A 22,281-nucleotide genomic window follows, 5' to 3' on the forward strand; every position below is an offset into this window, starting at 1 on the left:
ATATGTGGCTTTGCAGATGGCTTCATAGGGATCATGGCTTCTCTGGCTTTGAGTAAACGGACTTGTGGTTAAATGTCCTGTTTGATGGCAGCAACATGACCTCCCCCTGTCCTGCCGGCACCGGATTTCATGTCCGAGCGTACCGCAGAACACTGAACTTTGAGTTAAAACCAGCCCAGCAGGCCTGGCGTCCCCACCTTGACCCGTAGGAATTACTGCTCTTTACTGGTGGATCGTGGCCCTTGTGCCTCATCTCAGGTCTGGGAGCTGGAGAGTCAGGTTAATGGCACGTCTTGTGATCATGTTCTTCAGAAACACAGGAGAGTGACACATAGCAGAATGCTGAGATTTATAACAGGACGTGTCCTCGCCACACAGATCCTAGCACTTGTCCTGCTGTTTTCTGGCAACTTACTGGCATCGGAGTCGCTGGAAAATATAATTAAAATGAGAAGTTTGCTCGATGAGTGCAGGATCAGGGCGAAGAGTCAGGTGTCCTTAAGAGGTGTTTCATCAGACCTGTTGAATCACTGCTTTCTGCCTGTCAAACAGGAAACGGCCCTCTCTTTCAAGTTACCCTCTCTTTTGGGCCATCCTGGATACTTCCTCTCCAACACTTCTTTTAGGCTCTTGACATCCACTAGATCTTTTCATCCAGCAGTTCCCCCTTTCAACATACTTTCTAACGTTTCCAAAAACCTGGCTTGTTTTATGTGACACTCCTATTTCAGGTTTATGATCTTTATTGCAATCAAAAGACCTATCTCAGGGCTCAGTTGGAAGAGCCTGCGACTGTTGATCTCAGGGTCATGAGTTCGAGCCCCACATTGGGTATAGAGATTACTTAAGTAAATAAACTTAAAAAAAAAAAAAAAAAAAAAGACCAACTCAGTAACCAGCCTGGAAAGGTTCCTTTGGAAGGTCAAGGACATACATGACCTGAGGATCCTTGAAGGCTGCCCTGTTTTTTTCCTGCTAAAGTCACCTCGTGTCCTAGATTTGAGGCCTCTTCTGTTTTGGGGCACGTCTCTGCCCACTGAGCACCAAGAAGACATGAATCTCTGAGTGATGCACACATACAGAAGGGGGGAAACTTTCCTGTCCGCATAGCTACAAGAGGGGGACGGTGCTCTAGGTTGGTGAGGGGACAACTTTGAGTTGGGTCTTTCTTATGCTTAAGTTGGGAGCTGGGTGGAAGAGGTTAAGATTTGGGCTTAATTTTAAAGGATGAGAACAAGGAAGTTTGGCAGTTGGAGGGAAAGGCTACTTGATTAAGTGGGCCAAGAGAAAGTGAAACTGATGGTCCTTGTCCGAGGTGACACTTTGAATCCTGGCTGCATGCACCAGGGATCGTTACTACTGTCTGAAGAAGTCCCAAGGCCACAGTGTAGAGTCTAAAGTGTTTAACCTCGTATTAGTGGAAAAGGAGATGCCATGGATGAGATCTAGAGTTTTTTATTTTTATTTATTTTTTTTTAATGTTTATTTATTTTTGAGACAGAGAGAGACAGAGCATGAACGGGGGAGGAACAGAGAGAGAGAGGGAGACACAGAATCCGAATCAGGCTCCAGGCTCTGAGCTGTCAGCACAGAGCCCGACGCGGGGCTCGAACTCACGGACCGCGAGATCACGACCTGAACCGAAGTCGGACGCTTAACCGACTGAGCCATCCAGGTGCCCCAAGATCTAGAGTTTTTTAAAAAAGAGCTGGCCAAACCAGATCAGAAATTTCATTTTGAGAGGAGGCCTGGGAGGGGAGGTCTAAAGTGGCCTGTTTACAGGCCCTGGATGCCCAGGAGGCATCAGAGAAGAAGCTCATCCAGAAAGGATTCCAGCAGGCAAGAAGCACAAATTCAGGACTTCTGGTCTCTGCTTGGGGATCGCCTGAAAAACTGTTCCAGATCCCTTGACTGGGTTGAAAGATGGGTTGGAACAGAACAGCCTGACTCCTTCTCCTTGCTGTATGGATGGATTCTGAGTCTCAGTCAGGGTTGGGAGAGCGAAGTGTGAACTCCCCAAGTATTATTTGGAGAAAGCTCTCTGATTTGGAGTCTTCCTCCCTCTTCAGGGCTTGCTTGCTCTGATGGCCCTCAGAAGGGTGCTGAGCCCCAGGAGGGATGGTGGGCCGTCCTTCACAGCACATCTCTTAACCTCCTTATACCAGCACCTGTTCCAGCTGGTATGTTCCCAGCTGACTGTGGCTGGAAGCCAGGCACCTGGGGCAGTATCTCTTTAAGAGATGCTGGTATTCCAGGGCCTGGGAGGGCAGATGTTATCACTTCTATTTTGCAAATGAGAAAACCAGACTTCTTGGGGTTAAGTGACTTGTTCAAGGTCATGGTGATGGAACCAGAACCCAAGTCCAGATCTTCTGACAAGTGCTGCTGGCTAAACAGCTCTCTGCTGCTGACAGCATTTACCTTCAGTTCCTCTGCTCCTCCTTCTAATTCATCTTGCAAACGGAAATCAGGCTGATCTTTCCAAAATAACCATTCATCTGGTCTTGTCAGAAACACCTGTGTTATTCTTCACTGCTGTGGGATATATCCATTGACATCTTTCTCTGCACCCTTTTAGCCTTAGTTGTCTTGGGAGGTGGAGATGGGCAAGGATTTCCCCCCACCTCAGCCCTACATCTCTTATTTCCTTTCTATCTTACTTCATTCCAAATCTGATTCATCTCTGCTCCACACTGACCTCTTAACCTCATTTATCATTCATACTAGCCATTTTTTTTTTTGTTGGGCTTTCAAGCCATCCAAGTCCACGGGGCTTGGTATTTGTGGTATAGTTATCTTCACAGATGTTTTTTCAATGACCTTTTCCTATCTCTCCAAGTCTAGTTGAATCTGTCAGCTCCTTGAAGGTAGGGCCAAGAGGGTCTGCTTCTTTATCAGATGTGGGTAGAGAGAGAGTGTGTGTGTATGTGTGTCCCTCCTCCCTGGGATAGGGGCCTCTGCTCTGGAGGAGGGAGGTTGAAATGGTTGAGTCCCCACCTGGAGGCTCCAGAAGAGGAATGTAGTCTTCCTGAGCACCAGATGATTGTGCCTGGGAAAGAGGAATTGCTACACTTTTAAACTAGAGTGTGCCCCCCCTGCCCCCCCAACAACCGGGAAAATGGGACATCCAAGGCAGATCCTGAGTGACGTAGGGGACCCAGGGACTTGGCCAGGAAGAGGTTTTCAAAGCCTGAACTCAAGCCACGCGTTTAAGGGACCCCTGTCTATCCACCTGTAGTATGAAGAGGAGAGCCCTCTCCCCAACAGTTCTTGTTCTGGAGCGCTCCCAATTTCTGCAGGCGCCTTCTGTCCATCTCTGTGTGCTTTGAGTTTTCCCTACAGCTTCCTGGGCCTCTACGCTCATCTGTAAGCTTTTTCTTCTTCTTTTTTTTTTTTTTTTGGTTGTGCTTCCGAGAGACGGACTTTTACCAACTTTCTCCTGGCTCTCCCAGGCTGTCCGCAACCTCCTCTCTTCTTTTGCCGGCGCTCCTGGTACTCTCCACGCTCCCAGCTTACCTCCACCGCTGCAGTGCAGCCCCTTCCCTCCCGGGTCCCCTTCCCAGCCTCCGCGGGCTCCCCGCCTCGCCCCGAGGCGTCCCTCGGAGCTCACGCAGAGTTGGGGGTGAAGGGGGCGGGAGGGCCAGCCCGGAGGAGGGGGCGGTGCCGCCTCCAGCCCAGGCCTGGGCGGGGTCCTGGGAACGGGCGGAGGCCCAGCCGCGCCCCCCGGCCCCAGCGGCGGCCCGCGCCCCTCGGACGGGAGGAGAGGGGCTGGCCCATTGCCAGCGTCTGAGAGCCGGCCCCCTCCCCCGGCCCGCTCGCAGCCAACCAGGCACTCCAGCGGGGCCCACGTGACCTGGAGTTCTAGACAAAGAAAATGTTCAAGCCCTCCCCCCCACCTCCCCCCTCCCCCTCTCCCTGGCCCCCTCCGCCCCCAGCCCCATCGCCCCCTTCCCCTCCCCCCAGACGGGCAGCTACTTACAGAGCTTCAGGGCCGGGGCTCACACCTGAGCCGGACCACAGAGGGGCTGCACCTGGCCTTATGGGTAGGTTCCTGGACGGAGCCCTGGGGAGACTGGGGGCGGGGAGGCGGCAGGGGCCGGTGGGAGGATCTCTGGGCCGCTGCAGCCCTCTGGATTTGAGAAGAGTCAAAGTCTGCCTCCCTGGCCCGCAGGAGCTGGCTGCTGTGCCTGGCCCGAGTTCTGGAGATGCTGAGTTAGTGCTGTCCCACCCACTCCCTCTTCAGGAGCCCCCAGCCCCACTTCTCCCTGTGCTCAGGTGGGGACTGGCGGTGCAGGGGCCAGAAGAGCAGCCCCAGCGTGTGTGCCCGGGGCAGCAGTCAGTGAAGCTGGGGGGCAGGCCCTGGCCCACGGGAGCTGGGAGACCAGGAGTTGGGCTGGAAGCAGCCCTTTGGCCGAAGTGGCTGGCTGATGGGTTGTCGGCATTTCCTTGCTGACCCGTGCTCTTGGCTGGCGGACCATGCTGTCCTCGGGCCATGCCAACCTTGCAGCCTCTTGGGAGGGACAGTTTCTTCTCCTGCGTGTCACTGGGAGCCACGGGGCAGGCCAGGCAGAGAGAAATGGTGCTGGGTAGGAAGGAGCAGTGTGGCCCTGACAGGGGCTGTGGCACGTCAGCGGATGCCGTGAAGGGCAGCCTGACGCCGACCTGGGAAGGCAGAGGTGCCTGGGACAGCCTGGGATCTACTGCACCGGCAGTCCACATGGGCGCCCGGACCTCTGACCTTTGGAACAGAAAGCAGCCTGAGTCGCAGAGGAAGGTGGAGGCGGGACAGCTGCCCAGGAAGATGGGCCTGGACGCGGGGCCCTTGCCTCTACTAGAGCGGAGTTGCCAGTGGCTTTCCAGGCTGGACAAACTCCAGAGAAGTGGCTTCCTTGAGCCACGGTAGTGGGGGGTTGGTGCGGTGTCTCCCTGGCCCTGCCCAGTCTCTGGGCCGCTCTGGCGTGGGCTCTTGTGAACTGGGGGTAGGAGCCTTTAGCCCAAATGCCAAAGCCCTGAGTTAACCCTTCTTTCTCCTATTGTTTGCCTGGGGAGGAGGGTGGGAGTGAGCGTGGAAAAAAGGCATTCCCACACTGCCCTAGGCAGACTATTCTAATGAGGCCCCTCCCCCACCCAGCCACCGTCTCTGCCACTTCTTCCCCTTTCCTCTTGCCTCCTGCTGCTAACCCACCCCCATCCTCCTTCCCCCACCCCTGCTGGCCTCGTCCCTATGGAGGCCCCCTTCTTCCTCCTCCTCCTCCGCCTGCCAAAACCCTGCTGGGTGCGCGTTCTCCTGCACCTAGTGGGTTGGGGGTGCTTAACAGCCGTCAGCAGCAGCATCTGACAAGCTGGGGGAAGTTGTGGGGGAAGAATAATGTTCAGGAACTCACAGTGGAGGGGTTGAGAAGAGAGACAAAGGGGCTGTGGGGGAGTGAGGAGGGTGGCATCACGCACGATTCCCTTCTAGACCTGGGGAGCCCGGCACCCACCCGCTGCTGTTCTCTGTGCCAGTGGCTTCACCTTTCCAAAGAAGGCCCCTCCTGCCCTCTGCCACCCGCAACTTTGTTCTGGCCGAGGGGCCTCGTCACCCCCGAAGCAGGGTCTTTGGGTCTCCCACAGCAGCACCCTGCTGTAGATCCGTGCCTGAATTTCATGGAGGCATGGTGTTTCTCCGTGAGCGGATCTGGGGCTTCAGTAGTGTTGCCACAGCTGGTCCTGGAAGAGGATGGGGTTGAGCACACACCTAGGCGCACCTTCTTGTGGGGGAGGAGGTGGTAGATAATTGATGGTGGGACTGGGAGGGCAAAGTCCCAGCAGGTGAGCAAGGGGCTTGCGAGGGAAGAAAAGTTGCCCTGCCTTTTTCCACCGCTGGCATCCAGCTCCTTTTCCCAGCTGTTTGTGGGCTGGGGGCAAAGGATGCGGTGTCCCATCTTAGAATTTGTGGAGTCGGGGGAAAGAACCAGGACTTCATCCTCAGTGTTTCAGGACTGCACCAGAAGCAAGGTTGGTCGGTGGCCTGGAGGCAGACGGGAAGACCGAAGGGAAAGAAGGGAAATGAATCGACGACACAGTAGGCCTTTGAGCTTAAAACAAAGGTTCTTCACCTGGGACCCTGGCATCTGGGAGTCCGTTGACAAGCTTTGGAGAGAGAGTCCTTGGAAATCTTGATACTTATATACATCAGATTCTTAAACCAGTCAGAAACAGGTAGTGGAAATCCTTTAGATCAAATGCTTTTTTAGGTTGGGCAACTTGGAAGAGAAAGAAAGGACTGCTTAGAATCGGCTGTTACTGCCAGGCGAAGGCGGGAATGTAGGTGCTCCGACTAGCTTAGAGCTCTTCTACTCCAAGTTGCTTTGTGATATTCTTATGTAGTCTTGAGGACGGGCTTGCATTTACAGCTCTAAACTCTCTGGGAAAGCTTCATGTTGAAAGGCAGATTGAAGATGGGATGTTTTTCTCCGAATGTGGTGGAAACAGGTGCAGAGCCTTGAAGTTTGAGATTCACGTGTCCCTCAGATTCAGTAGCTGGGGTGACACTAGGGGAAATGGTTCTCAGAACTAAGGATCAAGGATTTTGTTCTCTTCTGTAGGGTGATGACAGTTTTGGAGCAGGTTTGGGGAAGGATGAGAGTGATGAGGCGAACGGATGGAGGCTGGCCACTTGGGAGCATAATTGGGTTTGGATTGTTAATTGGTCAGTAGGATGGCAGAGAGGATGTGTGGCTTGTAGGGTGTTGGATCTGAAAGGTGCGTGTAGAAAGAAGGGGGGAATCCGATAACATGCATTTGATAACAATGCTAAGAACTCCAGAATGACGTAGGAGCAGACAAGCTCTGTGGCTCTTTCTGTGGGGTTTGAGCAGAGAGGGAACACAGAACAGTGATTTCATCCTTGGTAGACATCACGACAAAACTGGATTTGTGGTCTGGAAGCCAAGACCAGGAATAGCAGGGGTTGATTGCCCAGGAAAATTACAAAGAAAAGGACAAGAGGATCCAATTCGTGCTTGGGAAGTAAGATCGAGGGCGGAGCCAAGGTCTGTGCCTAAGCTGAGGCACACAATTACTGTTTGAGTAGAATTAATCTTCCCATGTCCGAGGGTGGGCAACTGGTGATGCTGACCGATGAAGGAAGATTTTTGTGAGAGGCACAAGAGGAGGTTGGAAAGCAGCCAACTGTTTTGAGTTCACCAACCAACTTCAGATCTTCCCGTTTTCCATGGCAAGCCAGTTGAGTTGATGAGCAAAGAACTCAGCTATACTTCTGTCACTCTCTCCAGGCCACAGAGAGATTGAGAAGAGCCCTCCCGTGTCAAGCGGCCTTGCTAATTCCTGGAGAGGTCAAGGTAACTTCTGTTACCTTTGTTTCTCCAGGCTGAGAAGAAAGCCAAGGTGATTGCAGTAATGAACGCTGTGGAAGAAAACCAGGGGTCTGGCGAGTCTCAGAAGGTGGAGGAGGCCAGCCCTCCCGCGGTGCAGCAGCCCACTGACCCTGCGTCCCCCACTGTGGCCACCACACCTGAGCCTGTGGGAGCCGACGCCGGGGATAAGAACGCCACCAAAGCGGCCGATGATGAGCCAGAGTACGAGGTGAGCGGCTCGCTTCTTCACCTGCCTCGTCCAGCTCTTTCCTGGGTCCTTCCACTGCCAGCTCTTCCCGTCCTGCTCTCCTCTCTCCACCTGACCCCAGGCCTCTTCGTCTCCCCAGTCTTGCTCTGTCTCGGTCCGTTCAGATGGAGCTCCCTCCTGGCTGTCCTGACCCTCAGATGCCCAGGGCTGGGGTTGCCACGGGGGGATCAGGGTGGCAGGGCCTCGTGACCACCACGTAATGACTTCTGCTCCTTGGGGCTCCAGGACGGCCGGGGCTTTGGCATTGGGGAGCTGGTGTGGGGGAAACTTCGGGGCTTCTCCTGGTGGCCAGGCCGCATTGTGTCTTGGTGGATGACGGGCCGGAGCCGAGCAGCTGAAGGCACCCGCTGGGTCATGTGGTTCGGAGACGGCAAGTTCTCGGTGGTAAGTTGTGGGGTTTGGTGGTAGCCTCGGGGAGGGACGGGTCTGGGTCCCAGGGGCTATCTAGGCTTTTTGGCTGGGGGCGAGGTCCAGAAGTGGGGCGGGAGAAGCGGTCTCGGAGAGCTGGTGCACCTGTCAGGCTCTTGCCTCCCAGGACCCTTTCTCCAGAACTCCTTTCCTGCTTGCATTCAGGTCCTCCCCCACGCTTGGGTTGGACTCCTCCTTTGAGCATCGTGTAATCATTTGTCGATGCATCTGGTCCTCTCAAGGGCAGAGGCCGAGTCCTCACGCCTCAGTACCTGCCTGTTGCCGGGCACTCGGTGGGGGCTCGGGTGTGGCCAGAGGAGCAAGGGGGCGTCGCTTGTTCCTCCAGGTGTGTGTTGAGAAGCTGATGCCCCTGAGCTCGTTCTGCAGTGCTTTCCACCAGGCAACCTACAACAAGCAGCCCATGTACCGCAAAGCCATCTACGAGGTCCTGCAGGTGAGTGCCCCTCCGAGGCAGAGGGGGCTTAGGCAGCAGGGACCCCTAGCTGGTCTAGAAGCTGGAGGGCAGACGTTAGGCCCAGGCAGGGGGTCCACCTGTAAGGCCCTTGGGAATCCTCTCTGCGCTCCCCTCCTCCAGTGTTCTCCTGCGGTCCTGCCCTGCCCCTTCTCCCAGCTCTTGCCTCAGGCCACCTTTGCTGTCCTCCAGCCTGTCCTGACGCTCTCCCCAACAAGTGTTGCCCTCCAGGTGGCCAGTAGCCGTGCGGGGAAGCTGTTCCCAGCGTGCCACGACAGCGATGAGAGCGACACTGCCAAGGCCGTGGAGGTGCAGAACAAACAGATGATCGAATGGGCTCTCGGAGGGTTCCAGCCCTCCGGCCCCAAGGGCCTGGAGCCACCCGAAGGTAAATGCAGGTGCTCAGCCCAGCCTTCTGGGACCCCTGCCAGCCAGGTAGCTCCATGCCAGGGCTGGGAAGGCTCTGCCTAGAGGCACCAGGTGCCTCTGTCGAGAGGCCCGGGGGGTGTGTCCCTTTCCCTGGGGTCAGCGTAGGGGCGGTGCTGCTCTGGGACGCAGAATAAGATGCTCCCGTTGGCTTGCTGGCACTGGGGGGCTGGGAGCTAGAACAAGTTGGGGACCAGGCTGCACCCCTTTGTAGGCAGAACAGAGGAGGGGAGGGAGCTGGCACTGCTTGTCCGGGGTAACCACAGTCTCGTCACCTGCTTTCCTTATCCAGAGGAGAAGAACCCCTACAAAGAAGTTTACACAGACATGTGGGTCGAGCCTGAGGCAGCTGCCTATGCACCACCCCCACCAGCCAAAAAGCCCCGAAAGAGCACAACTGAGAAGCCCAAGGTCAAGGAGATCATTGACGAACGCACAAGAGGTAGTTGGCCTGGCTCTGGAGAGAGTGGTGTGGCGAGGCTGGCGTTCAGAGGCGCGGGCGTGGCCCTTGCGGCCCCCTCTGATGCTGGGCTCTCCTCCCCTCCGCAGAGCGGCTGGTGTACGAGGTGCGGCAGAAGTGCCGGAACATCGAGGGTGAGTCCTCGTGGGCACTGACTCCCTGGGAGGTCCATAGTCTGTGGCTCCCGGCACGGGCAGGAGGGCTTGGCTCCTCGTGTGGTGCCCTGCACAGAGTAGCATAGGTATTTAGAAAGGTTCGAACGTCACAGGACGTCAGTACCCAGTCAAGGCCTCTGTCCTGTATGTCCCACCCCCAGCCTGCTTCACACGCTTTCCTGTCAGTGACATGGGCTGGTCCTTAGGGTTTGGGACACTCCAGTGGGTCAGAGCGAGGTAGCCTCTTGGATTTGCTTAAACCTGTGACCTTTGGGCCTTTTACTTTTCCTCACCTTCTCTCATCCCGTGGTCATTAGAGCATCTCCTGTCTGTTTCCCTTGACCTAGTCTGTCCAGCGTGGGGCTCTCAGGGCTGGGAAAGATGGGGCAGGAGCACGAGACTTAAAGACAGCCCAGGGACTGGACTGTCCCCAGAGTCACCCAGGGTCAGGGCCTTCTCCTGGGCGGGTTTCTGTCATTGAATTACACCTTTCCTGGGCGGTAGGCGTTGCTGCTCTGAGAGCTAATGAGCTTTAAGATTGGGGCCCTGGTGTCTTCCTGTTCCGTGGGTGCTCTCCCAGACTCCTGTCTGCCTCCTTTTGGGGCTGCGGCTCTAACACGCCCTTTTTTTGTAGCTTTTCTGGAGTGGGCTTTGGCCCAAGGTGGGAAGGGGCCCTTTGGTGACGTTCACTCCGCTTTCTCTGCTGTCCCTGCTTTCTAGACATTTGCATCTCTTGTGGGAGCCTCAACGTCACCCTGGAACACCCTCTCTTCGTTGGAGGAATGTGCCAAAACTGTAAGGTAGGGGCACACCCGGCAGAGACGTGGTTGAGAGTGACTCTGGGGCCCTGGCTCTCTGTGCCATCTCAACTCATTGGGCTTATAGTCGCCTGGGGTGGCAGCAACGTTGACCCCACAGTTCACTGTGGACGCAGAGTCCTGATAACAGACCCTGGGCCTTCAGAGCGTTTACTTGCCCTTATTTGTCCTCCCCGGAAAGATTCTTCCCCCTCTAAAGCCCATTCTGCTCCCCGGATGTGGGCTCACAATGTCACGGTCCCTAGTGTGGGGTGAGGGAGAACGGGCTGATGGATGGATGTCCTTGGGGGCCCAGGAGAAAAGTCCAGCACCGCAGCAAGGGATAAGGGGATGCGGTTCCCTCCCTGGCGTTGCTCTCGTGCCTCTTGATTCCACGCACTGCCGTGGGTCGGGAGACCTGCTGTCCCCTGCTCAGACCTGGGCTCGAAGCCCACCTTCGCCGTGGCTGTCCTGGGTGCTGCCTGATGGTCTCTGACCCTCCCCTCTGCTGTCTAGAACTGCTTTCTGGAGTGCGCCTACCAGTACGATGACGACGGCTATCAGTCCTACTGCACCATCTGTTGTGGGGGACGCGAGGTGCTCATGTGTGGGAACAACAACTGTTGCAGGTGAGGGTCCCTGCCTGGCCCGCAGCCCCCCAGCCGAGCTCCGCCCGGGGCCAAGCGCCCCCCCTGCCCGGCCTCGGCCCCGGCCCCGGCCGCAGCCCCGGCCGCGCTCCAGCCCTGCTCCACTGGGCTTCCTTCCAGGTGCTTTTGTGTGGAGTGTGTGGATCTGTTGGTGGGGCCAGGGGCCGCCCAGGCGGCCATCAAGGAGGACCCCTGGAACTGCTACATGTGCGGGCACAAGGGCACCTACGGGCTGCTGCGGCGGCGGGACGACTGGCCCTCACGGCTGCAGATGTTCTTTGCCAATAACCACGACCAGGAGTTTGTGAGTGCCGGGCCTGGGGCGCCTCTTTCCACCCCCTCCCTGCCGGACCAGAGGGCAGGCTCGGCCAGAGCCAGAGTGCTTGGGTGGTCGAGGGGCCTGGGCGTGGGTGCGGGTTTGGAAAGCCAGGGCAGCCCCAGTTGGCTGGGGGGAGGCCAGCCCCGGGTGCAGGCCTGCAGAATCCTGGCCGTTCACCTGGCCTGTTGTGCTCATGCCTAGGACCCTCCGAAGGTTTACCCACCTGTCCCAGCCGAGAAGAGGAAGCCCATCCGGGTGCTGTCTCTATTCGACGGAATTGCTACAGGTGAGTGTGTGGCACGGACCCCAAGATGTGCCACCGTCCTGGTCCCGGGACGAGGAGGCTTTGCCTGAGGGACCATGTGTGTGTAACTCCGGCAAAACGGAGTGATAGTTAACGTGACAGCTGTTAAAATATTACCTCAGAGAGGAAACTTCTGTGCTCAATGAGAAGTAAAATCAGTGGTAAACCAGCATGTTTCTCTATGGGGGAGGCACTGCAGCAGAGGACAGGGTGGTCGTTAGCCAGAGATCATTGAAGATTTTCACAAAGCCTCAAAGGACAGACTCGGCGACCAAAACAAAAACACAGGCAGTTCTGTTGTGTGATGACTGTAACTTACAGTAAAAAAAAAACAACAAAAAAAACAAAAAAAAAAACTATCAACAAGGGAGTCTAAAGAATATTTAAATCACCCATAATTTCATAATTAGTGTTTTGGTGTCTGTCCTTTTATATTTTTTTTTCTGCGGGTATATGAATGTGTATTTATATAATCATGCATAGATAGATAAATAAAACGAAAGGATAGTAAAATGCACACTGTGTTGTAACTTGCCTTTTCATTTGATACTATGAGTGCTTTTTCATGTTAACATGGACCTCCCTTACTGGAAAATGCTTCATAGGATTCCATTGGGTAAAAGTACCATCATTTATTTAACTGATCTCTGTTGGGTTGTTTACTGTTTTTTCTCTGTTACGAGTAGTCCTTGACAATATCTTTATACACACATACACACATAGACTGTTCTCTTGTAGGGAATGCCGGGTCACCGTATGGGAAGTTTTTTTCATGCGGTTCTTGACCTTGCCAGAGTGCCCTCCCGAGAGGTGCTACTGACCTCTGTCCATCTGCCAAGCCCCTAGGCCGAGGGCTTCTCCGTTTTGGTTTTTGGTTTTTTTTTTAAAGGTTTAATTTTTTTAACATTTATTTCTTTTGAGAAAGGGAGAGCACACGTGAGGGGGAGGGACAGACAGAGAGGGAGAGAATCCCAAGCAAGCTCCACCATGCTAGTGCAGGGCTCCAACCCACGAACCAGGAGATCATGACCTCAACCACCCAGGTGCCCTGAGGGCTTTTCAGTTTTGTTTTTTTTTTAATGTTTGTGTTAGAGAGAGAGAGACAGAGTGCTAGTGGGAGAGGGGTAGAGAGAGAGGAAGACCATGAATCTGAAACAGGTTCCAGGCTCTGAGCTGTCAGCCCAGAGCCCGACGCGGGGCTCAAACCCACAAACTGTGAGATCGTGACCTGAGCCGAAATCGGACACCCAACTGACGAAGCCACCCAGGCGCCCCGGCTTCTCAGTTCTTAAGAAAGGAACAAACCTCTTCAGAACTTGTGACCAGAGGGAGACGGGCTGTCAGAGGGCCAGGGTGGGGTAGCATCCCGGGCCAGATGCTTATGTGCTCAGCTCCACGTTGGTATTATGTGAACATGGAGAAGTTAATTTACAGCCTTGGTTTCCCAGGCCAGAACCTTGAGGCCTTCTGGAACCACGTCACACCCCAACAGGCTGTAAATGCTCTTGGTGGGGAGGCCTGTTGAGCAGTGGAGATGATGCTGTTTCTCCAGAAGCTCTCAGGGTCTGTTCTAATTGTTTCCTTGCCCTCAATTAGCAGGCATTTGTGGAGGGATCGTGGTAAGAAAGTGAGTGTAGCTCGCTCAGGAGGAAACACAAATGAGACTCCTCTGTCCTGAAGACCCTTTGCAGCCTAACTGCTGAATTAGAAATACACACCGTTGTAATGAGTTGGGGAGAGACGCAGAGTGCTAGGGGCTTCCAGGGGCAGGGAGGTGCTTCCAGGGGGCTGCGGGGTGGGGGGTGGGGGGTGTTGGCGAAACCTTGTAGAGCAGGTGGCATTTATTTATGTTGAGTCTTGGAGGCTGGGTAGAATTGCAGCAGGAGGCCATGGGTGAGGGGTGAGGAAGGCTAGTATATGCAGGATGTAGAAACAGCAAAGAAGAGGCCTCCCCAAAAGTCACCTGCTATTCTCTCTGGTCCTGAAAACCATCTGTTGTCTGCTCTTGACTGCCTTTTTGCTCATGCCAAAGTAGGCATGACAGAGGTCCAGAAGGATCCTGCAGCTTACCGGGCAGGGTAGGGTTCAGGCCTGTTGCTGACCCATGTGTCTAGCCAGCCAGAGAGCCCCCTGCGAAGACCAGGGTGCTGGGAAGGAGACCCAGTGACCGTGCCTTTTGCTGGCTGGCACAGGGCTTCTGGTGCTGAAGGACTTGGGCATTCAGGTGGACCGCTACATCGCTTCCGAGGTGTGTGAGGACTCCATCACAGTGGGCATGGTGCGGCACCAGGGGAAGATCATGTACGTCGGGGACGTCCGCAGCGTCACACAGAAGCATGTATGTCAGCGCAGTGGGACCCGTCCCGCCTTCTCTGCGTCCCTTGCGCTTTGCTCCTGGGGGGGCGGCAGCGCCCCCTTGCATTCTGTTCATTTGCTCTTTTCCTTTGTCCTTTTCCCCAGCCTCTTCTCCTCTTCCCGTTTTCCTCCTGTCTGCAGAGGAAGATGGGCAGCCCCCAGCTAGCTTCAGGACCTTTTTACTAGAGCGCCTTGGTTCCCGTTTTTCTAATACTTTTGGCAACAGCTTTACCAGCCTCCATTTCTGGGGGGCTCTGGCAGCATCTTGCCCAAGTGACCCTTTGTCTTTCCAGTTATCTAGCTCTACCCCTGAAACTGCAGGCCCTCGGGGATCCCCAAGGGCATTTGGAGGGTGTTCAGATGGCCCAGATACCCTGTCCAAAATGTGCAGAGCACAAAGTACCCTCAGATGCAGCTGCCCAGCCCGGACTGCCTTCCCTCTAAGTGGCTGCTTTTCCTGTCAGGAGCACGCTGTTTCCCTGCTGGCCTCAGAGATTATCCGGTTGAATCCCTTTGTTTAGGAAACTGAGCTCAGAGAGCCTCAGTGCCCATGGGGCGGTGTGTGTGTGTTTGGGGGAGGGGGGCATATACGTGGTATTAGATACGAACGTATGTAGTGAGCATACCAAGCAGCTGGGTCTCCTGTCTCCCATGCCAAAGCACTTTTTTGCCAGATTCACAGATAATTTCTTCCTTTCTGCCTCTGTCCCCGGACATCAGGCCATCACATTACCTTTATCCTCCCAGATCCAGGAGTGGGGCCCGTTCGATCTGGTGATTGGGGGCAGTCCTTGCAATGATCTCTCCATCGTCAACCCTGCCCGTAAAGGACTCTACGGTAGGTGCCGTGCTCACCCCTCCACCTTCTGAGCTGGTGCTTCCGCACGTAGGTTTCCTACTTGGATATTTCTGCCCTGGGACAGCTACTCCCAATGACCCTGTCCTCCCTTGCCCTCCCTGTGCCCGAGCCACACCACTGTCTCATGCAGACAGCCCCAGCTGATGGCTTTCTCTTCCGACCTCTCAGAGGGCACTGGCCGGCTCTTCTTTGAGTTCTACCGCCTCCTGCATGATGCGCGGCCCAAGGAGGGAGATGATCGCCCCTTCTTCTGGCTCTTTGAGAATGTGGTGGCCATGGGCGTTAGTGACAAGAGGGACATCTCGCGATTTCTCGAGGTATAGCCAGCAACCTTGGTTTGGCCAGCTCACTAATGGCTTCTACCTTGGACTGCTGCTTTATCCCTGTCTCATCTGCATTGTGGAGCTGGGGACTGGTGACTTCTGCTTTGCAAGGGGCCTGTTTGGGAAGCTCAGGGCTTCCCATTTAGGGAGGAAACATTGCTAGAAGCCGACCCTGGAAAGAACCTGTGGTCTCACTCTAAGAGGTAGTATGTGGGTGTGGGCCTCAGAGCTTGAAGGACTGTTCCTAAGTCAGGTGGGGTGCCAGACTCCTAGAGCTGGGGTTCTGTGTGGTGCTTCACTGGGGGAACCTTTGAGATGGCCAGATCAATTTTCCCCAACCAGAATGGCTTGCCCTCACTCCCTGGCACCACGACAGATGCCCTGTGGCATCTGAGAAGGAAAAAACATGGCTTACCGTGGGTCCCAGCTCAGCTCTGAGCCGGCTGGAGCCGTGCACTCAGGATCTCTGTGGCCAGAGGCATTCTTGGGGTGGGCAGTCTGGGAGCTCGAGCCCGTGCTCCCGCTCGGTGTTCTTACGTTAAGCGCAAGCGTCTGTTTGGCTCATAATCTGGACACACAGTGAACACATCCACACTCATTGGAACTTTCTTACTCAGAGCCTCTGGGTGAGCTAGAGGTATGTAGTCCAATAGGGTAGCCATCAGCCACGCGTGGTATTTAAATTGACATTAAAATTCCTCAGTCGCTCTAACCTCATTTCAAGTACTCGTTAGCCACCTGCAGCTACTCCATTGAACAGGGCAGACAGAAAACATTTCCGTCATCACAGGGTGTTCAGTTGGACTGCAGTGGTCTAGAATGTTCTAATGAGAGCATGTGGAATGTGGCTGGGTTCCATTCTGGCTTTTCCTAGAGGCTTCAGGCTGTTCCACTGTGTGGCTTCCTGAGAGAGGAGTAAGCGCCTTTGAGGCTGTAAGGCTCTAAAACTAGCAAAATTTCCTGGCGCACTCTGATTTTCCTCTGTTGCTCATCTTTAATCTTTCTCCTGTTTTGTAGTCCAACCCTGTGATGATTGATGCCAAAGAAGTGTCAGCTGCACACAGGGCCCGCTACTTCTGGGGGAACCTTCCTGGTATGAACAGGTTGGTGAGAGAGCCCGGGTCTGGGGTGGCTGCGGGTTGGTGTGGACAGGCAGCTCAGGCCAAGGAGGAGGAGGTCACTGAGGGGCCCTCTTGGGCAGCCACCCCTGCTGACCAGCTTGCCGCTCTGCCATGTTTTTCTCTGTTTCCTTCTCCTTGAGGGAGAAGGCGAGTCAGGGCATAGAAAGTACTTGCCTGAGAAATCAGAAACTAATGGCTGAAATAAGACCTTTGAAAGTGCACCCTTTACACAAAAGGAGAATCCCCATGCTGCTGAGCTACATAGTTTGCGCTCCCACGTCGGTGATGGATCCAGACTGTGCTTGTCCTTAGTCTTCTAGGTGAAGCCACGGAGGGTGGATGTGGGATGGGAAGGAGTGGTGCCCACACCTGGGCCACATCTGCTCCAGGAGAGGGACCCTCGAAGCAACACTGGGCAGCTTAGAGGGTCCAGCTTCGCTTGTCATCCCCACACTTTGTTAGCTTGTTGGAAGGATGTTCTTTGTTTAGATTACATAGGTAGAGATTTTAATGTCCAGATGTTCATGAAGGCAACTTCATTTCTTCAGTGGAATAAATGCATTCTAAAAAGGCCTATGAGGAGAAAGGAATTCTGGTTGAGAGTCTGTTTAAGAGCAGAGTGAGACCCACCCAATCTAGATATCTGTTATGTAGGGAAATATTTTCCAGGATGTTCTTTTTTTCTTTTCCAGAATGTTCTAAGAGTGGATTATATACCTTGCTATATCTATAAATCAGAAACATCGTCTAACCTGGCCTCAGTCTTCTCCTCTTCCTCTCATCCATTAGCGTGAAGTTGTAGGAACATCCCTCGTCTCCTACCCATGTCGCAAAACTGCTTGCTGTCTTTTGTGAGGGCTTATTGATGGGAGGAGATGGGTCAGGAGGAGAGCTGGCCTGAAAACTGTTTCAGTGCCCTCCTCAGCTCCCAAGACGTATGTGTACTGGAAGGGCAGACTGGATTACACAATCCGGTGTTTCACGGAGCCACGAACTCAGTGTCTCCTCGCGGATCTTGGTCCTGTGGGATTATTCTCACTTGCTCCTTCCGACTCTAAAATTCTAGAACTCTGACCTTCCAGGAGGACCAGAGGTACCACAAGGGACCAAGTAGAGTGAGTGTGTGCGTGAACAGGGCAGAGGCTGGAGGCGCCCACTCAGGCCGTGGGTCCCTGTGGGTCCCACGCTGAGGTGGTGGACTGCCATGGGAAACCTTCACGAAGTATTCTGAAAGGTCAGAAAAGGTCAGCGCCGAAGGTGATGTTCAGTGATCTGCTCTGCCCTGTGAGAAGTGACACATTGAATGTCACGGAATTTTAGTCTTCTGGGGACTGTGCAAGAACGTAGGCCTTTTTAACTATACATTTAAGGTGCACACTTGGATGAATTTCATCCAGCATACACACCCATGGAAACCGTTACCATAGTCAAGATACAGAACCTTTGGTCACCCCCAAAGCCTGACAGATACTTTGAAAGCTCAGTATATTTAAAGATAACTGACAAGAGCGATTGGGTTTTCCTTCTTTGGGGCAGGTGTTACCTGCTTATTCGTGGATTGAGACCACTGTGGAACTTCCCTGTAAGGATTAATACTTGCCGCACTGTCCTGGGATGGCTGCAGTGTGTGTGCCTGTGTTTGGGGGGCGTTTGAAGGGGGTCACAACGTGTGCGGGTGACCTCAGCCCTCTTTTCCTTCTCCGTGTGAATCACGGCCGCCAGGCGCGTCCCCGATGCTCTCCTGGTCTCTGGCGTTACCTTCTCTTTCTGCCTCCTAGGCCGTTGGCATCCACTGTGAACGATAAGCTGGAGCTGCAGGAGTGTCTCGAGCACGGCAGAATAGCCAAGGTTAGCCCCCTGGCACCAAAGCCGTCTGCTGGGGGGGGCAGGGAGAGGGGCAGAGAGGGCGGGGTGAGCCGGAGTGGCCTCTGGGGCCGTGTCCACAGCTAGTGTGGAGGATGCACTTTGGGAGGTGACACGGGGTCATGCAGCCAGCCGGCCAGAGGGGCGGGCCCGGGGGACAGCTTGGAGGGCAAGGAGAGAGATCAGAAGTCCTTCCTAGTCTCCGGCGCATCCGTTGAGCGTCGCCTGCTGGTCCTGTGGGAAGCAGACACTCGATAAGACGTCTTTGCCAGAGTCCCTGGATCCGCTCGGGCTTTTAAGCTTTTTGGCCAGGGCCTGTTGCACGAGCCTTCGGGACCGCACATCTCTCCTGTGATGTGGAAGCCGCATCTCTCTCTGGAGAAATCTCCTGGAGCGAGTGCACTAGGCGTCAGGGCCCACGAGAGCAGGCACCGACATTCGCCAACACTCTGCAGGGACCCCAGAGGTGTCCGAGCTCCCGAGTCGTTTGGCTTCCTTTTGCCTGCAAGTTACTTCACGTGTGCAAGAACCAGTTCTCAGAAGACTTAGGAAGTTCAGTCCTGGGCTCGAGCTGCTACTTCTCAAGTCCTTGGCCAGCGGGACTGGACTAAGGATGGCCGGGTGACCTCAAAGTGGGACGAAGAGCAGGGCGGTGGGATCTGCAGAGGCTCACGCAGGAGCCTCACCCCGGCCACCGGAACGGACCGGGCCTGACTTGTCAGTGTCGGACTTGCCTGTCCCGGCAAGGGCCTGGCACATGTGTTAGACGCACAGCCGGCGGATGAGTGCTCATTCTTTTCCTCTCCTTGTTTCTAGTTCAGCAAAGTGAGGACCATTACTACTAGGTCGAACTCCATAAAGCAGGGCAAAGACCAGCATTTCCCCGTCTTCATGAACGAGAAAGAGGACATCTTATGGTGCACTGAAATGGAAAGGTAGTACCGAGGCCGGGTGCTGGTGTCGTGGGGTGTGTGGGGTGAAGCGGTGGCTGTCTGTGAGGGAGGAGGGATCGCTGCCTCCTCCGGCCAGGCTCGTACCTTCCACAGGTACCCTGTGAGCGGTGGGTCCTCCCAAGTGTTTCCTGACAGGGCAGGTTCCTGGGGAGGACTCCTGTGCATCGTGAGGTTGGTCACACGGGGTAAGAGGGGTCTAGGAATCGGTTCGTGGTGCCTTGGCTCGCTCCCAGAGGTCCTTGCTCAAGCTGCTAAACCGCAGGATCTTCCTCCACTTGTGCTGCTCGTTGTAGGTACTTTGCACACCGGGGCAGCGCGGGACCAAGGTAGGCCTCGCGGCCTCAGCACTCTGATTTGGTGCAAACCAGACTCTGGGGCTAGATTACCTCTTCAGTGTCAGTGTAACTGCAGCTTAGCCAGAGAGACCATTTACGCAAATGAACAGAACAAACAGAAACTTGAAGCTTCTGAACTCAGGCAAGAGTCCAACTCCTTTGTTGAGTCTGCTCTTGTGGAGAAGATACCAGGGGTGGTGGGGTGGGGGGTGTATTTATCTATCTAAATGTTTATTTTTTATTATTTTTGAGAGAGAGAGAGAGAGAGAGAGCACGCGTGCGTGGGGGAAGGGCAGAGAGAGAGGGAGACACAGAATCCGAAGCAGGCTCCAGGCTCTGAGCTGTCAGCACAGAGCCCGACGCGGGGCTCGAACTCACAGGCTGTGAGATCACGACCTGAGTCGAAATCGGATGCTTAACCGACTGAGCCGCCCAGGCGTGCCCTAGGGATGTGCATTTAAGTATATAGACTTCCATACCCGCCGTGCCTGTGTCTCCATCCTCTCAGGCGGAGGTGTTTTTCACAAATGCTAACTTTGTACTGGGAGGCGCCTCTCGGACAGCGATTATCTTACTTTCCTTCAGGTCCACAGAAAGTGGCTGGGTGCCTGAGTCGTGCTTGGTGAAGAAGGGCAGAAGATTTGGCAGACTCGCCCACGCCCACATTGACCCCTGCCCTTTCTGCCTTGTGTCTCTAGGGTGTTTGGCTTCCCTGTCCACTATACCGACGTCTCCAACATGAGCCGCTTGGCGAGGCAGAGACTGCTGGGCCGGTCATGGAGTGTGCCCGTCATCCGCCACCTCTTCGCTCCGCTGAAGGAATATTTTGCTTGTGTGTAAGGGACATGAGGGCAAACCGAGGTAGTGACACAAAGTTAAACAAACAAACAAAAAACACAAAACACAACAAAACACCAACAACATGAGGATGGAGAGAAGTATCAGCACCCAGAAGAGAAAAAGGAATTTAAAACAAAAACCACAGAGGCGGAAATACCGGAGGGCTTTGCCTTTTGCAAAAAGGGTTGGACATCATCTCCTGATTTTTCAATGTTAATCTTCAGTCCTATTTAAAAACAAAACCAAGCTCCCCTCCCCCCCCCTTTTTTTTTTTCGGTCAAACCTTTTGTTTTCTACTCTTTTCAGAGGGGTTTTCTGTTTGTTTGGGTTTTTGTTTCTTGCTGTGACTGAAACAAGAAGGTTTATTGCAGCAAAAATCAGTAACAAGACATAGTAACGATACCTTGCAGAGGAAGGATGGGAGAGAAGGAAGAAAGGAAATTCTATAGAAATCTATATATTGGATTTTTTTTTTTTTTTTTTTTTTTTTTTTTTTAACTATATATCTTTTTTTGTTGTTGTCTCTAGCCTGATCAGATAGGAGCACAAGCAGGGGACAGAAAACAGTGACACTCAGCGGCAGAATTCCCTCCCAGCCACTGAGCTGTCTTGCCAGCACCATTCCTGGTCATGCAAAACAGAACCCAACTAGCAGCAGGGAGACAGAACACACAAGACCCTTTTATACAGTATTTCAGGTGCCTACCACACAGGAAACCTTGAAGAAAATCAGTTTCTAGAAGCCGCTGTTACCTCTTGTTTACAGTTTATATATATATGATAGATATGAGATATATATATAAAAGGTACTGTTAACTACTGTACAACCTGACTTCATAATGGTGCTTTAAAACAGCGAGATGAGTAAAAACATCAGCTTCCACATTGCCTTATGTGCAAAGGGTTTTAACCGAGGATGGAGGAGGGAGGCAGCTTGAAGGTGAATCGTTAACCATGGCGGGCTCTCCCCTTGGTATTTTCACAAGGTGAAGGAGGAGAATCTGGGAACCGCGTTCTCCCGCTCTCCCTGCCAAAAAGGGGGTGAGACGAGGTGGTCGGACCGTGGAAAGCTAAGAGTGGGATTCATCCAGGCTCACGCAATAACCTTTTGATTTTTTTTCAAAAAGGAGACTCCCTCGGCAAGATGGCAGGATAAGGGGTCTTCATTCCCAATTTCTCACATTAGCCGATTCGAGGGCTCCTTGTGGTGGGATCAGAAATAATCCAGAGTGTGGGAAAGTGACAGTTAAAACCCCACCTGGAGCAAATAAAAAAACATACAAAACGTACTGGTGCTTTCCTGTCTAAGTCGCCTTTTGTGTGTTCTTTTATGAGGCCCTCACCATCCACCCTCTGTGCACAAGGCGGCTTCTGGCCCCTGGAATGTGATGTTTTTGGTCATCTCCAAAGGCTGCAGTTTTATACTGGGAGGCTGATGACACCTTTTGTTATAATTATTATTATGGTTCTGGTTATAATTATGTTTGTTTTCAGATTTTCTTTAAGAAAACAAAAACCCAACCCCCCTCCCTTTCGGTTTCAAACCAAGGTGCGGGGAGCAGGGTGCTTCTAAGTTAGTGGTGGCCCTGGTGCCCTGGCTCCCCACCCCTCGGGCCAGGTGGGCCACCGGGCGCAGCGACAGCCAGGCGGCCAGAGGAGTCCCCGAGGCCGGCCTTCCGGGCGCGTCCCTCTTCTCTTCTACTCCCCTCCTCTCGAGTCCCGGGTGTCAGGGCTGGAGGGAGGACCGGGCCATCTCTCTCCTCGTGTGTATGATTGGAGTGGTGTGTATTTCTTTTCTAGTACTTGGTCTGATGATAGCTGTGCTCTTCGTTGGAGCCAGCAGCACCTGGAGCCCCCGAGTGCACTGACACCTCCTACCGAGGCGGGCAGCCTGGCGTTGGCGGTAGGCAGGGACAGCATTGGTGGCTCCAGGGTGAGGGCCCAATGGGCAGATGCTTGCCTGGATAGATGGGGTGTAGATATGTGGCATATAGAGATATATATTTTATAATGGGAGG

At 54.1% G+C, this 22,281-nt stretch overlaps 1 protein-coding gene across 1 annotated transcript in view; it reads left to right on the forward strand.

The window, feature by feature from the left end:
* Positions 1-21,552, forward strand: part of DNMT3A (DNA methyltransferase 3 alpha) — a 99,343-nt gene extending 77,791 nt beyond the window's left edge. The window contains exons 7-23 of the mRNA XM_049652453.1: positions 7,372-7,587; positions 7,852-8,010; positions 8,381-8,488; positions 8,738-8,894; positions 9,225-9,374; positions 9,482-9,526; positions 10,268-10,347; positions 10,861-10,973; positions 11,112-11,295; positions 11,512-11,596; positions 13,807-13,952; positions 14,717-14,807; positions 14,997-15,145; positions 16,169-16,254; positions 18,051-18,120; positions 18,952-19,070; positions 20,122-21,552. Coding sequence (XP_049508410.1) covers positions 7,372-7,587; positions 7,852-8,010; positions 8,381-8,488; positions 8,738-8,894; positions 9,225-9,374; positions 9,482-9,526; positions 10,268-10,347; positions 10,861-10,973; positions 11,112-11,295; positions 11,512-11,596; positions 13,807-13,952; positions 14,717-14,807; positions 14,997-15,145; positions 16,169-16,254; positions 18,051-18,120; positions 18,952-19,070; positions 20,122-20,263 — 2,100 coding nt within the window. The 3' untranslated portion in view covers positions 20,264-21,552. The remainder of the gene's footprint in view (positions 1-7,371; positions 7,588-7,851; positions 8,011-8,380; positions 8,489-8,737; positions 8,895-9,224; positions 9,375-9,481; positions 9,527-10,267; positions 10,348-10,860; positions 10,974-11,111; positions 11,296-11,511; positions 11,597-13,806; positions 13,953-14,716; positions 14,808-14,996; positions 15,146-16,168; positions 16,255-18,050; positions 18,121-18,951; positions 19,071-20,121) is intronic.
* Positions 21,553-22,281: the final 729 nt, after the last annotated feature.

This window comes from Panthera uncia (genome assembly GCF_023721935.1).
Source record: "Panthera uncia isolate 11264 chromosome A3 unlocalized genomic scaffold, Puncia_PCG_1.0 HiC_scaffold_12, whole genome shotgun sequence".
NCBI lineage: Eukaryota > Metazoa > Chordata > Mammalia > Carnivora > Felidae > Panthera > Panthera uncia.